This window comes from Anguilla anguilla, chromosome 2 (genome assembly GCF_013347855.1).
Source record: "Anguilla anguilla isolate fAngAng1 chromosome 2, fAngAng1.pri, whole genome shotgun sequence".
Lineage (NCBI taxonomy): Eukaryota > Metazoa > Chordata > Actinopteri > Anguilliformes > Anguillidae > Anguilla > Anguilla anguilla.
The window spans coordinates 9,383,903-9,399,968 of NC_049202.1; the positions used below are offsets into that span (position 1 = coordinate 9,383,903).

Below are 16,066 nucleotides of genomic sequence, written 5' to 3' on the forward strand. Positions count from 1 at the left end.
CATGCATGTGTGTGTGTCTGTTTTTGTGTGTGTGCATGCATGTGTGTGTGTCTGCGTGTGGGCGTGCATGCTTGTGTCTGTGTGCGGGCGTGCGTGTGTGTGTGTCTGCGTGTGGGCGTGTGTGCTTGTGTCTGTGTGCGGGTGTGTGTGTGTGTGTGTGTGTGTGTGCGCAGCGTACTCTGTGTGGTTATTGTTTGTCAGCACTCAGCAGCTGCATACAAACACTCAGCCTCTGTAATCAGGAGCTCTCATTGGCCGATCCTTCTGCTATTTGTCTCCACTGCTGTGAGTTGTAGCCTTTGAACATTATTTACACTATTTCAGCTTTCTATGAGAGGAAGGTTTTAGGACAGCATTTAGAGAATTTCAGCATCGTATGAGAGGAGTTTCAGAACAGAATTTAGAGAATTTCTGCCTCATGTGAGTTCTTTGCATGTTGCCAATGATGTGGAATTGAGATCAAACTCGAAGTGTTGTTTTTTTTTGGACGATAGGAGCATGAGATTTACCCTCACTGATTTGGGGCAGGGTCACCCCTTCACTCCACCTCTCAGCCTCACACAGATGAGGTCTAGTATTTGTTACAGTGACCTGTGTGTGCTGGGCTGCAGCAGAGAATTCTGGGATTGCAGTCCCCTGGGATTACACTGACAGGTCGCTCTGGGCTTGCAGGGGGTCCTCTTCCTTCCATCATCATGTGATTTTTTTTTTTTTTTTTTTTCTGAAGCCTGACCAGTAGGAACAGGAAGCAGGAGGCTGGCTCCATTTATAAAAAAAAAAAAACAGGAAGTTCTGTGAGATCTCTTTTGTCCTTTTCATTTTCATATTTCTGGAAAGTCTTGCTCTCTCCATGTATTTCCACACAGTGGCTTGACTGAGGTTGTTGGAGCTGAATTCGCACCGTAGGTTGCCTCCCGCAGATTCCGCGTTGGCAGTTTTGCGGTTTTCATCTTGAGGATGAGCTGAGATGCATCAGGTTCACTTCCTGTGGGTTAACTTTAGAAATTTCTGGATCATGTGGCATGCATGAACTTCAACTGCAGTAATCCGGTAGGCTTCATCTATACAATTGTAAAGGTATGATATTCCTTAAGATATGTTCTGGTGTTATGATATTCACTGGAAAACACATTATGTGTACAAGTTGTACAGTCAATTGTTAAAAAAAACAAACATTTGGGCTACATACTGTAGGAGATCAGGGGTATCTTTTCAGTACCTTTTTATTTTTCTGTGTACTCAGATGTTACTGTTGCTCTATGTACTATGTAGTATATTAGTGCTTGATTTGATTTACTCCTGGTGTGGAGGGGATTGTGCAGTGTGGCTCTGTGAGTGATCTTGAAACCCAGTTTCTGCAGATTGTGCACTTCCCCCTGTTTTTAAATTGATGATTCACAGCAGTTCTCGCAGCTGGTGTTGCACACAGATAGCAGTGCCGTGGGGGACCTTTCGGTTCGGTTAAAAGGAATGAAAGCTAATCGAAGCCATAGGCTTCACTTGCCTTGCATCTATGCCTCAGTTTGGCAAAATATTTGGTGAAAATATTTTTAAATTAATAATGTGAAGATGTGAAATATAAACAGAATGCTCACTTTCTTGGCACAAATCTGTCCTATGTAATGCTTTGAGCTGTCGTTTTTAAGATGCACTCATGCTTATTCCAAAAAATTCAATATTATTTATTTAAGTAAAACCTTTATTTTAATCCTTTGTAAAATTGGTCATTTGCCAACCCTCTCTGAATCCACAGTACTGACCCACCCTTTCTAAGCCCAAAGTACTGACCAACCCGCTATGAACCCACAGTACTGACCAATCCTCTCTAAACCCACAGACAGCAGAGATCCCCATAAGAGTAAGGAGGGGGGCAGCCTGTGCCCCGCAGGCCAGGAGCCCAGCTACTTTGAGATCCCCACCAAGGAGTCTCTGATGGCGGAGTGCAGCATCCACGAGGTGCCCACCAAGGACACGGAGAGCGGGGTCGTCGCCCCGGCAACAGCCAGCGCCAGCACCGAGGCCGCCAGCCAGGGCCACGCCTCCTTCACCATCGAGTTCGATGACGCATCCCCGGGGAAGGTGAAGATCCGCGATCACGTGACCAAGCACACCCCCGACGCCCGTGCCCCGGAGCCCCGGTTCCGCCCCCGGAGGTCCCCCCAGCAGGGAGGGGGCGAGCTCAGCACCCTGCAGGCCGCCATGATCGCCGCCGAGAGCAAGGTGGCCGATTGGCTGGCCCAGAACGACCCGCCCCTCGCCCGCATGGAGTCCACTGAGGAAGACAGCAAGAGCATCAAGAGCGACGTACCTGTGCACCTGCACAGGCTCAAAGGTGAGGGTCTCTCCTGTACTCCTGCACAGGCTCAAAGCGAACAGTGGCTGTGCCCCAGCTGGGAGTCGAACCCACGACCTACTGCCTGGGAGCTTCAGTTCTGTTTTTGTACCGCAGTTCAAACATGTATTTTTAACAACTTAATGTCAGAACCTGCAGCTCTGCAGGACCAGGGTTGAGGGTGAGCTGACTGAGGGGCATACTCGCACTCTGCGTTTCCAGCTTCCTGGCAGGGTCGTGACCAACAGGAAGTCTGTTTGACACATCATGTCTCTGTGGCCCTGGGCACACAGGAAACTGCTCAAATTGTGCTGTGTGGATGAGCTGGCAAAGAGGAGGCCGGGGGGGAAAGGCCTATGGAATTGTGGTGCTGCTCCTTTGCAACAGACCTGGATCAAAAAGTTGTTTGAAGTATTTAACGTGCCTGTTTGGTATTTGTGCTTTTGATACATGTTTGACATTTGCTGATCTCAGGGAATTTTCAGTGAAACTTGCCACTAATCAATATCTACGGACATACAAAGGAAGAATTGTTTTCAAAATACTGGTCAAAAAATATGTTTCTTAGATAGTTCTTTGAAGGCAGTCAGTTATCTGCAAGAATTTCACTGGTATCTAAAGTTCAGACAGTTACTTGACCGTGATCTGGTTTGCACCATGGTTGTTAGAATACTTGTTATAGGCTAGTTATAACACATGATTTAATTTGCTACTTAAAAGCACGCTATCTCCTTCAAGCACTGATATAGCGCTTAATGTTTTAGGTTTAAATGCGATGAATACTGCTGTTGGCTTGGCATCATTTCTTGGCTTTGCATTTTCATAAGCCACTGTGGGTCAGAGAGTTTGCTAAATACCCGAATGTGAATGTTGTTGTGCAGTACCTCTGTAGCACAGGAAAGGTAAACCGGGTTCCGTTGCCGTGCAGAGCGAGCATCGTTAGCGCCGACAGCCGTGTGAGCGTGACTTCAGCGCGTGTGACTGGCTGAGAGGGCAGGGGGCGTGGCCTGACGAGCCGTGGCTGAGAGACAGGCGCCCGGAGGCACGGAGCGTGAGCTAACCCCACTCAGAGACCAAAGAGAGGCTTTGTCTGGGGCCGGCCAATCAGAGCCCCAACATGCCGTGCTGGTTGTCAGCGACCGGCCAATCGGAGCCCGCTGTGTGCTGTGCTGGAGGGAACTGTGCCGGGAAAGATCAGGACTGTTGTCTACCCAAGACTGCACACTCTTCCCGACCGTGCCCCCCCCCTGCCACCACCAACCCCCCCCCCCCCCCATTCCCCTGCTCTCAGCCTGTCTTCATCATTTCAGCCTCACTACTTCTGTTCTGGAGGGGGGAAGAGACTGAGCTTTTTTGTGTGTGAGGATCTTTGCTCTTCCTCTGGTCAGTTCTGATCACAGAAAAATCATCATCATCTAACAAGATGGAATTGAAATGTTTTTAGGAGAAATCGTTGTTCGCCGCGGTATACCCACCTGTGCCGATGGCCGTGGTGGTGTCTGAGATTTAGCACGTGAGTGCTGGAGTTCACCGTGCGCGGAGGAGAGGGAGTGCGCTCAGCCACCTCGTAGCCTGTTACTATGGAAACAGTCGTTTTATCTTCTCGCTGTGGTTTTGATGCGGATTGCACACCGCGAGTCTTCTGAGAAACATTTTACGATTTACGTAAACGCACCATCGTTGCCCGATCTGCTGAGCTGAACTGGGCTACAAGGTGAAGAGGACTGTTCTGACTGGTGAAGCATGAGCACAGACAGGCAGACCAGCAGCCTTGTTGTACTCCTTTTTCTTTTCTCAGCAACACAGTGGCGACTGAAACATCGAAGGCGTCGGCCATGCGTCATGCTTGCCTCTTATAGGACACAGTGGGATTAGGGTGTGGCCTTAGCGGGTGATACCCAGAAAGGAAGAATACGGTTGGTTGCTGTTTCTGTTGGCTCCGTGTTATTTTTTGAATTTTCTCCTCATCTCTCTCTCTGTCTCTGTCTCTCTCAGGGAGCAAGCACTCGGACGGCACGCAGAGCGACTCTGAGAACGGGGCGGGGCACCGCTTCAACACCAGGAGGGCGGCGCTAGAACAGCGTCTGCGGGCGGGGCAGCACGGGGGCAGCCAGGGGCAGGCGGGCTCCAGTAGGACCACCTTCACCATCGAGTTTTACGACGAGGACAACCCCCGCAAGCAGCGCTCCTACTCCTTCTCCCAGGCGGCCGGCGGGGTCGGGGGCGTGGCAGGGGGCGCGGCCGGGGGCGCGGCCGGGGAGGGGTCCTCCAGGCCCAAAGGCTCCGCCCCCGCCGGAGACCACAGAGGCGGGGTCTCACCGCACGGCGCCGGCCGGCTGCCACTCAAGCAGAAATCGGAGGAGGGCAGTCCGGCCTGGAGCTCGGCCAGCGTCGGGCTGCAGACCAGCCCCGGCGACGACGCCCCCAAACCCCCCCGCCCCGGCGACAGGGACCCCCCCGAGGACGATCTGAGCGACAAGGGGACCTACACCATCGAGCTGGAGAACCAGAACCCTGAGGAGGCGGAGGCGCGTCGGATGATTGACAAGGTAGGTCGCTGGGTTATTACTCATGCAGTAAAGTGAAGCTGTAAAATGATCCTGCTTGAGACTCACTTTCACCCGCTTGGCTGTGTTTACCACAGTTCTCTAGTCGTCGGTGGACTTAATCCAAAAGGGTCCTTCTTAACACAATCCTATAGTAAAATAATTTTTTAAAAGAAACATTTTGAAAAATTATTTCATTACAGGATTGTGCATAGGACATTGATTTTCAACTGTCTCGGGGTTACAGTTAATATTTGTCAATATTACTGAATCTATGGAGTAGTTGTCCGTGCTTCTGCTTCAGTGAACAGCGTATCTGATATTAATTCAGTATTGATCTTTTTAATTGCATGTATTTTTATGTGTACATGTGTTTTGTTGTTTCTGCAGCATAATGTCTTGTTTCTGGAGTGTAAGAAAAGTACAACGTACGTTTCCTATTAATTCCATGTATTTTAAAATGTATTTCACTTAAATAATGTCAAAGAAATTATCATGAAATAAATTGTTCTTGCTAGGAGTTCATATTAATTTTGGCCCAACTGTGTGTGTTTTAAGACTGGGTACAGCCCGACAGAAGAAGACTGTACATGTGATCCTTTTCTGTCAGTATTTATTAGGTCTGTCCTGTACGGAGTTAGCCTATACGGGACAGGGCAAATAATGATGAGTTATGAAAAGTGCCGTCTAGCCAGTATCCACATTAGTGTAGATTTGTGTACACAAGTCTCTATCTGTATGTGAAATAAATCAATTTAGTTGGGGAAAAAATTTTAAGGTCTTAAGAAACCGCCAGACAGAACGGCTCTCTAAAATGTGTAACTATGGAAACAGTGCTTATAAGTCCTGCAGTTCTCTGGTTTATTGCACGGTCCTCTGGTTCTCTGGTTTATTGCACGGTCCTCTTTTTTGCTGATAAAATATGGCTTGGTTCTTTGACTTAGCCCCGCTTTGGCTGAATAATTTTGAACAGGTTCACTTCAGCTTTCAAACACACTTGAGTCAACTGTATTTTCCATTTGAAGACAAATTTTAAGTGCTGACCTGCTTTGATATCATTTCGCTTGCGGGAAATTTCAGACAGCACTGTGAACTACTACTGTAAACCCAAGCACTAGATTTGATTGCAGCTGTCACCTTTGCTTTTAAACTACCGGATGAGTAGATTATGCCCCTGCACGCGTTCCTTTTCCGTAGTTTGCAGCCGATCAAAGCTAAATGGCGAAAACGAAGCGAAGTGGACTCGCACTGTTAGCCGTAGCCGCCTTGGCGGTTCCCTCACCGCGAAAGTGGCTCCGTTCCTCCTCCTGACAGCGACTCTGTGAACATCGACCGGGTCTCTCTGTCGTCGATGCCGCACAGTTAAATCCCAGCGCTTTTCTGCGGTTTTGTACGTCGCTGCCCCTGTTCACCTGCGCCAGGCAGCGACGGAGGAGGCGGCGCTTTTGCCGCTACGTTGTGCTTTTATGATTGGCTGTGACACTGCTAGCGTGGTGTCTCCCTTGGTCTTTGTCTGCCTGCCCTTCCAGTGTTCGGGTTTCCGGTGTGTAAGTCCCTCTTGATAAATGGGGGCTGTATGACTGGATGTAAGTGTTTACCTGCTGTGAGGCGGTGCTGGGGGGGGGGGTGGGTCGGTTAAAGATCGGCATCAGAAACGCCCACATTCGACCTCACAGGCTTTGGCTCTGCGTGACATGCAGTGAGCAAGAGTGCTGTTAGGTTGTGCAGATGATTTAAGTCTTTGACTTTGTGTGTGTGTGTGTGGGCGCCTGTGTGTGTGCGTACACGCGTGTGTGTGCGTGTGTGTGTGTGTGTCTGTACATTTGTGTGTGTGTGTGTGCCTGTGTGTGTGCGTACACGCGTGTGCGTGCGTGTGTGTGTGTGTGTGTACGTTTGTGTGTGTGTGCCTGTGACTGTGTGTATATGTATGCGTGTGTGTCACTCAGGTGTTTGGCGTGGAGGAAGCTCAGGCGCCCGTCCGGTCGGGATGCCAGGAGCACCAGCAGGAGGGGGGGAAGGAGCGCCCGAAAGCAGCTAAAGGGGAGCTGAGGAAAACGTACTACATCGACTCCCAGGTAACCTCATTTTGGGATGAATTATTATTTTAATTTTTATCGCAATTCAGTTGTAATGTTCGTGATGTGTACTACAACTAAGATCGCTGATTATGTAAAGATCCATTGATTTAATCAGCACGGATTATGCACTTTATGCAGACCATGATTTTGGAATGACCAGCCAATTGATTATTTAGAGAGATTTCACTACTGAAATAAACACAAACTTGGTGATGCGAGTTGAGACCAGTGATCAGTTTACTGTGTAGGTGAAGATTTCCGCTCCGCCCATTTCCAGCTCATGTGCCACAGCTGGTGTCGACTGACCGCGTTGCTCGGCGACGAGCAGGGTCGCTATGACGCCCGGAGCCCGCTTAGGATAAAGCCGGCTCCTACAGCTGCGCTGACGGCGAGAACCAAACCCGCCGCTTGCGATTTATCTCCGCTAAGGAAGGAAGCGCGGGGCGGAGCGCGTGACACGAGAGACCGGGGCGGGCTAGGAGGTCTCGCTCCTGGGTGGGGGGTTGGGGCGACCTCATTCGAGCCAGAGCCCGAGGGCTCGGTCGACCCGCTTGCTACGCTAGCACTAGCCACTGGGCTAGCCACTGCTGCCGACCTACTTAACAACGCTTCCCTTTTTTCCGGTTTTGCTTTCCTACTAAGGTGAAGAGGAAAAGTATTTACTCTTTTAGATTATTTCTGCTCCAGTTTGTGTAAAGATTGTGTTGCGTATTATTATATTATAAGTACACACACACATTTTTTTTCTGCTGGAGATGAACATGAGTCTCTTTCTCTCTGATTGGATCCTGTTCTAAGTGCACAAGCCTCTCTCTCTGATTGGATCCTGTTCTAAGTGCACAAGCCTCTCTCTCTGATTGGATCCTGTTCTAAGTGCACAAGCCTCTCTCTCTGATTGGATCCTGTTCTAAGTGCGTGAGTTTCCTTCTCTGATTGGATATCTGTTCTAAGTGCATGAGCCTCTCTCTCTGATTGGACTAACAATGTTGAACCCTTCCCCAGACGGACGACTTTATTGGTGTAGGCAGTCCCCGCTGGGTGTCTCAATGGGCCAGTTTAGCTGCCAATCACACCAGAACAGACCCGGAAGGTTCCGGAGGAGAGACTCCAGCATTCGTCCATCATGAGAAAGGTGAGCCCCCTGCACACAGCACATGATGACTCCCAGTTTAGAAAGGTGTTCATATACCTCTCATTCTCCCCTGGCTTTATCTATTCTCTCTGTTTTTTGTGTGAATCATGCCTCTTTGCCACCATTGCCAACTTACACCTCAACCATTTTGTTTCTAAATACATTTATCTGGGGGAGTATTTTGTTGTCTTTTGTAACAAAATACAGTGTGTTTTTGTGTACCCGTGCGTCATAGTTATTAGTATCGCAAGTTTTAGAATATTAGAATTTTATAATCCTAGAACATTAGATTTACTGTTACCTGTTTCTGAGACCGGTGTCATACTGCAGTCCTGCAGAGCTACAGTGTCTGCTGGTTTTCTGCATTTTCCTCCAGGACTGGAGTTAAACCTGCAGACACAGCGCCCCCTCCAGGACTGTAGGACTTGATTTCTCTGGCATGAGCCCTGCATAATTACATTGGTTGTTATTTTTCCTGTCTTTTCAGCGGCCGAGCTCAGAGAGACTGGGGTCTCCGTTAAAGCCGCTCCGCCTGTGACCTCGCTGTCGAGCCACACCGAGCGCAAGCGGAGGACTCTCCCCCAGCCGCCCGCCGAGGAGAAGCCCCCCGGCACCCAGCGGGGGCCCCCGGGGCCCGGCCCACGCTCCGAAATCGGGGAGAAGCAGGACACCGAGCCGCAGGAGAAGGAGAGCCAGTCGGATCCGGATCCCGTGGGCGTGGCTGGCCGGGCGGAGGGGGCGGCGGCTAAGGACCAGAAGGGCGTGACCCAGAGGGGCGGGGCCCAGAGGGGCATGTCCTCCAAGCCGTCTTCGGGCCGAGCGGCGGGTGGCGGGGGGGAGAAGAGGGTGGAGGACGGGCGGAGGAGGCGGTCGGGGGAGAGGGCAGGCAAGGGGAGGGAGGACAAGCAGGGGAAGCCGCTGGTCCGGCAGGGCAGCTTCACCATCGACAGGCCCAGCGGCAACGTGCCCCTGGAGCTCATTCCCCGCATCGGCCAGCAGGGCGGCGCGGCGGGGCCGCGGCGGGGCTCCTCGGGCAGCCTGGACACCTCGGCGCTGCTGAAGGACACGCAGGCCGTCATGGCCTTCCTGGAGGCCAAGCTGCGCGACGACCCCCCCGCCGAGGGCGAGGTCTCCCCCGAGTCGGACATCGACACGGCCAGCACGGTGAGCCAGGCGGCGGGCGAGGCCGAGCGCAAGGCCACGCCCAAGCGCCGCACCCTGTCCAGCCTGCACCGGGAGAAGAGCTCCGCCGGCTCGGCCGCCAAGGGCGGCGCCGCCGCCAACGCCAACGCCCGCGAGCGCCTGGAGAGGAAGGCCAAGCTCCGCCCCTCCGAGAGCAGGGCGGAGCCCCGACGCCCCGCCCAGCCGGGCCACCGCGGCCGCCAGCCCTCGCTGGACCTGACGGACGACGACATCACTTCCTCCCTCCCGCACTCCGCCTTCTCGGACGTGCTCTCCTCCGACCAGGAGACGGGCTCCGCCCACGGGCTCGCCCGAGGCCCCGCCCAGTTCGCCTCCACCGACGACCTCCTGCATTCCAAGTTCGAGTCGGGCAAGTCCGGGCGTTCCAAGGCCCCCCAGAGCCCCGCCCCGTTGCCGGGGAAACCGGCCACCCTCCCCCGGCCCCGCCCCACGCGGGCGTCTCTCCTGCGGCGGGCGCGGCACGGCGACGCCTCCGACACGGAGCTGGCGGACGCGGACCGGGTGTCGGTGGCGTCCGAGGTGTCCACTACCAGCTCCACGTCCCGGCCGCCGTCGGGCCGGAAGGTTCCGTCGCGCATCGACGTCCTGGCGCAGCCGCGGCGGACCCGCCTGGGCTCGCTCTCCGCCCGCAGCGACTCCGAGGCCACGGTGGCGCGCGGAAGCCCCGCCCCCGCCCGCGTCTCCGCGGAAACGCTCCTCCGCCTCGGCCTGCGGGCCGGGCCCGCGGCCACGCCCAGGACACGCGCCAACAGCGTCTCCAAGCTGCCCGACGCCAAGGCCAAGCTCACCTCCCCCCCAGTGCACGGCTCCCCCTCAGGTGAGACTGGGGTACTACAGCGGGAGTCGTTAGCACATATACGCACACACACATACACACGCATGCATGCACGCACGGACGCAAACACACACACGCACACACACACACAAACATTTGCATGCTCAGACACACATACACTCACGCAAACACACACATGCACACACACTTTTAGACATTTATACATCACCAAAGAAGTGAAAAATTGCCACTGTATGTACATTAACTTCTATTGATTTTTCATTTGCATGATCCACAACTTACAGCCATCACTTTGAATAAATAGTTTGTTTTGCTTTTGTTTGTTTCCAACATAATTGGATGGAAAATGGCTACATTTCTAATCATGGAGCTGCAGCTCTTTAAACTGTGCTTCTGACTCTGCATCTGCTGGACTGCTGTATCTGTCTCCGCCTTTCTCTTTCCTGTAAATAACCAGCACATTTTCTCCTTCCTCTAACACCACGCCTTCCTCCCTCCTCTGTTTCTTCCTCAGCCGGGATGCGCTTTAACCCGACTCGCTTTCGACTTACTGATTGCTCATGGTTGATCTGAAACTGATCAGTCATTTCAACAATGCTTTACTTTATTCTGTATTACACTTCATAACTTCTTGTCATTATAAAATATTAATGTTATATGATTTTTACAACAGGTTGACCTGGATGAGATTGTCAGCTAGATCAGGGGTTCCAAAAATTTCCAAAAATATTTATATGTTCTATAATATACTTTAAAATATAATTTGTAATATCATATACATGGATTACATTTTTTAAGATTTTCAGATAAATAAGTCTTCTCAGGTTTACACTTCTCTGGCAATATTGTGATCGTTATAATTATTTAATGAATAGCGAACTTGAGCTGGTGCCCCTGAGCTAATTGTGCTTATGCTGACCAGAGGGCTGGTGTCTGGGGAGGGTCAGGGTTCAGGGTTCAGAGGTAACTGACCGAAAGGTTGCTTGTTCCATGCAGAGAGCACCCAGCCCGTCCCTGAAAGTGCCCCAGCAGTGGAAGAGCCCCTGGGTACAGTACCGGCGTGAGCCCCAGGCTTCTCTGAGGCCTGTGTGTGTGTGTGTGTGTGTGTGTGTGTGTGTGTGGAGAATGTGTGTGTGTGTGTGTGTTTGTGTGCGTGCATGTGTTTGTGTGTTGTGCGCTGCAGTGATGGCCGGCCTCTCTCTGCATTGACGTATGATGCTCAGTGTGTTAAAAAGTGATAAAAGCCCTCCCATGACATCTGAGATCAGTGAAAAATGAGTGTGGCTGATCCCGCAGCTTTCTGTAACCCAGGAGCTGAGCAAAGCATCTTCCACAATTACATTCAGTTTGATGTGATGTAGGCTAAAGTTTGTGCTATATTGCCCCCTGGTGGAATGAAGCCATAAATACAAGATCTGGGCCTGTATTTGTAAACATTTCAGGATAGGACTGCTGATCTAGGATCAGGATGAATTTTCAGCTTTTAACGGAGGCTGAAAACCTGACCCCAGATCCTGCTCTGAGATGTCATATGAATAATGGCCCTAATTATTTCCTAATTTGGGCTGCCGCAGTGAAGGGACACTGAATTGCGTCTGTAATGGCACGCCGGGGCTCTAGGCTGGTTTGTGGTGTAATTATCTCATTAAAATGCAGGGAGGAAGCGCCCTGTCATCACTGCTAAATGCTAACGCTAAACACACAAGCAGCGCACGTTGAACACTGCAGGTTTCTCTGGGGATTTTCTACACGCTTGTCCTGTGTGCTTCCAAGACTGCTTTCCTGCTTTCTTCTGCTTTCTTCACATACTTCCACACGGTGACACTACCACAAGATGTTTTCACCATTGGTACATAACCGAGTGTCAGGACAGAGAGACAACCCAGGGTTGCATGCAAGAAGCTAACTTATATGTAATTTATTTAATGAGGGTAAATGCGTATTGCCATAAATGCATTGTATGAATTCACAATCCAATGCATTTTGTTATGAAGTTTGTAGCTCATGCTAATTTTTGCTGCTGAACTCCTACCTGCTCGGTTTTGGAATTGCTACAAGTGATGTTTTCCCCCCGCAAAAACATTACATGTTATGGGTTGACTTTGCTAACCATTCGCCTTCTCTCCTTGTCTAACCACCTTTATAGATGTGAATGACAAATGTTGTGCAATCCCTTATCTAGATCACCTATAAATTAAGTGTGGTGCTCTATAATTTCATATGTTTGTGGATTTTAATAAAACGAAAACACAGTGTCCTACAATTTAAAACAGTAACGCTCCTGCCACAGTATTATGGACATCAAATGAGGCCTGGCGGGTTTCTTTAGATTTGCTTGTCAAGGGATGTGATGAGAAATGTATATTTTTTGACACCTGCCTTTCATGTTTAAGCCTGTTGGCTTAAAGAGTAGCATCCGATCTGGAGTGAACAGTATCAGGACCTACTGAATCTCTTTGGGTGTTTTTATTGATCATCACCCTTTCACCTTTGACCTCTAACCTCAGCCAGTAATCGTTGGAGACGCTTGCCACCGGAGTACGCCTCAACTTCAGAGGATGAGTTTGGCTCCAACCGCCACCCCTCCAAGCACGCCCGGCTCCGCCCTGGCTCTGCCCAGAGAGGGGTGCGGCTGGGAGGCTCCGCCCCCTCCACGCCTGGCCCGGGGACCGGGATGATGAAGCATCGTGCGAGGGAGCAGGAGGAGTACATCCGAGACTGGACCGCCCACAGCGAGGAGATCGCCAGGTACTCATCTCCTCCATCCCATATGAGAACACACACACACACACACACGCAGACGCATACACACATAATTACATACACACACACACAAACACACAGACACACACGCATGGACGCATACAAACACATTGTGATACGCGCACACACACACAGACACACACACATGCATGGACACATACACGCACACACACGCGGACACTCTCTCTCTCACACACGCATGGACGCACATTCACGCGCTCTCATCTGCACACTCACACACACACACACACACACACATTCTGTGTGTCTGCCACCGGGTGGCGCTGTGAGCCCACTAATGTAGCCCTGCACTGCAGCCTGTGTTCGTTTCTTCTGGTGAGGCAGCCCTGCCGTGCAACAGCAGTAAGGTTTGGATCGCTTTATGGGCTGCCCCAATCATATTCTATGTTTTATTTTTATTCTATACCTGTCCTACTGCCACACCAAAAAAATAAAAAGCAATAGGAAAATTATACATTTGCTCTGTAAATATATCAATGCTCTGTAAAATCAGTGTCATCTAGTGGAATTTCAGTGCCCAACATGGAACAACTCAAACCATGACTACTGGAAACAACAACCAATATAACAATTCAGGTGGATAGTATCTGGCTGTACGCCTGTACAGTAAGGACCCCTCGGATATGTAATAGTTTATATTTCCCTGTGAGGACCCCTCTGATGTGTAATAGGTTATATTTCCCTGTGAGGACCCCTCTGATGTGTAATAGTTTATATTCCCCTGTGAGGACCCCTCGGATATGTAATAGTTTATATTTCCCTGTGAGGACCCCTCGGATATGTAATAGTTTATATTCCCCTGTGAGGACCCCTCTGATGTGTAATAGTTTATATTTCCCTGTGAGGACCCCTCGGATATGTAGTAGTTTATATTTCCCTGTGAGGACCCCTCGGATATGTAGTAGTTTATATTTCCCTGTGAGGACCCCTCTGATGTGTAATAGGTTATATTTCCCTGTGAGGACCCCTCGGATATGTAGTAGTTTATATTTCCCTGTGAGGACCCCTCGGATATGTAGTAGTTTATATTTCCCTGTGAGGACCCCTCTGATGTGTAATAGGTTATATTTCCCTGTGAGGACCCCTCGGATATGTAATAGTTTATATTTCCCTGTGAGGACCCCTCTGATGTGTAATAGGTTATTCCCCTGTGAGGACCCCTCTGATGTGTAATAGGTTATTTCCCTGTGAGGACCCCTCTGATGTGTAATAGGTTATTTCCCTGTGAGGACCCCTCTGATGTGTAATAGGTTATTTCCCTGTGAGGACCCCTCGGATATGTAATAGTTTATATTTCCCTGTGAGGACCCCTCTGATGTGTAATAGGTTATTTCCCTGTGTGCGCAGGATCAGCCAGGACCTGGCGAAGGATCTGGCAATGCTGGCGCGGGAGATCCACGACGTGGCGGGCGAGATCGACTCTGTCAGCTCCTCTGGCACCGCGCCCAGCACCACAGTAAGCACCGCAGCGACCACGCCCGGCTCCGCCCTAGACACCAGGGAAGAGGTAGGCCCAGCTCAGGAGGGCTCCATCCAGGTCCTTTATTCCCCTTCCCCCTCTGTCCTTCCCTCTCTCCCTCCCTCTGTCCCTCTCTCCCTCTCTCTCTTTTCCCCCCGTGTTCCCTCTGTTGCTTTTCCTCCTTCTCCTCCACTTTTATAAAAATGTAGACATGGACTCTACATAGTTTACTTTCACTTTAGGTCAGTTTGAATAGGTAAGTTTTAGTTTTATTTCTGCTTATTTTAAGTTGACGTTTGAGAAAAAACGTCAACAAAAAAACTTTTCTTTGTTTTATGAAATTGAATATAATATAAATTACAGCAAACAAACCAAACATACGGAAACAGCTGGATGAAATAAACTCCTGGGGCCTGTAGACATCCCACATCTATCAAATTAAAGTTTTAATAAATATGCTTCTAAAGTAAAATAATCACATAAACAGCAAGGCTGTAGCAAGAGAGAATTCTAAACAGAATGTTGAGAATTAATATTCCGTATTGCTCCAAGAATGGGAGGTAAAGATGGGATGTTGGGCTTCTGGGTGTGTGGTGTACAGACCACCTTCAGAGTCAGGCTTCAAACATGGCCGTGCTTCTGCTCATGTCTGTGGCCAATACAAAAGGACTGCTGCTACAGTATCATTTACACTAAAGAAGCCTCCTGTTTGGAGTCATGCACACAGAAACCTGTGCATGTTTATAACTCCATGTCATACATGGATGGGCGAAAGGGACATGGCTTTGTTTTCCATCCTGCTGTAGGGCCATTTATTCACGCATCATGCTTTAGGCCATTTTTTGAGGCAGATCATTTCCCTACATTTTTATAAAAATCTCATTTAATTTTCTCTTCTCTGCTTTTAATGTTGTGTTCACCCTTGTTTCCAACTCCCTCTAACAAAAACTAAGCGCTTTCCCGGGAATGTGTGGCGGGAATGTGGGAAATTGTGGTGGGAATGCGGAAATGTGCTGGGGGAATGCTGGAATTTGTGGTGGGAATGCGGAAATGTGCTGGGGGAATGCGGGAATTTGCGGTGGGAATGCGGAAATGTGCTGGGGGAATGCGGGAATTTGCGGTGGGAATGCGGAAATGTGCTGGGGGAATGCGGGAATTTGCGGTGGGAATGCGGAAATGTGCTGGGGGAATGCGGGAATTTGTGGTGGGAATGCGGGAATTTGTAATGGGAATGTAGGAATTTGTGTGGTGGGAATGGAAAAATGTGTGCTGGGAATATGGTAATGTGTGGCAAGAATGTGAGAATGTGATGGAATGTGTGGTGGGAAAGTGGGAATGTGTGGCGGGAATGTGGGAATTTGTGGTGGGAATGTGGCAGGAATGTGGGAATGTGTGATGGGAATGTGTGGCAGGAGTGTGGGAATGTGTGACGGGAATGCGGGAACATGCAGTGGTGTTGGCTTGTGAAGGGGGAAGAAGTGCATCCAAAATCTGTCAGTTTCTGCTTCCTGTTCCATCCCATAATTTTTCTCATGCTTCCGTCAAACTCATAAAAAAGTTCAGCTTCCAGTGAGGCTACAGATCCGATCATTGGCAGCAGCAGCTGCTGGTGTTGCTGTTTTTAGGAAAACAGAATCACGCCAACAAAAATCTCTGTGCATATAGTGGAAGAACTGTCATGAGGTACACGACAGATTTTGGTGAACTTTCAAAGCTCTTAACACTAACACTTGCAA

At 50.1% G+C, this 16,066-nt stretch overlaps 1 protein-coding gene across 9 annotated transcripts in view; it reads left to right on the forward strand.

Annotated features, from left to right (window-relative positions):
• The window catches only part of LOC118221208 (centrosomal protein of 170 kDa-like), a 50,371-nt gene that overhangs the window by 20,637 nt on the left and 13,668 nt on the right, over positions 1-16,066 (forward strand). Inside the window, exons 1-9 of one of the 9 annotated variants that reach the window (XM_035406055.1) lie at positions 746-1,077; positions 1,838-2,332; positions 4,328-4,881; positions 6,825-6,953; positions 7,959-8,088; positions 8,576-10,108; positions 11,084-11,134; positions 12,595-12,835; positions 14,198-14,378. In XM_035406055.1, the coding sequence (XP_035261946.1) occupies positions 1,933-2,332; positions 4,328-4,881; positions 6,825-6,953; positions 7,959-8,088; positions 8,576-10,108; positions 11,084-11,134; positions 12,595-12,835; positions 14,198-14,378 (3,219 nt within the window). In that variant the 5' untranslated portion in view covers positions 746-1,077; positions 1,838-1,932. Of the gene's footprint in view, positions 1-745; positions 1,078-1,837; positions 2,333-4,327; positions 4,882-6,824; positions 6,954-7,958; positions 8,089-8,575; positions 10,109-11,083; positions 11,135-12,594; positions 12,836-14,197; positions 14,379-16,066 lie in introns of those variants that run through there. The other 8 variants (XM_035406056.1, XM_035406047.1, XM_035406051.1 and 5 more) reach the window with 8 other exon arrangements.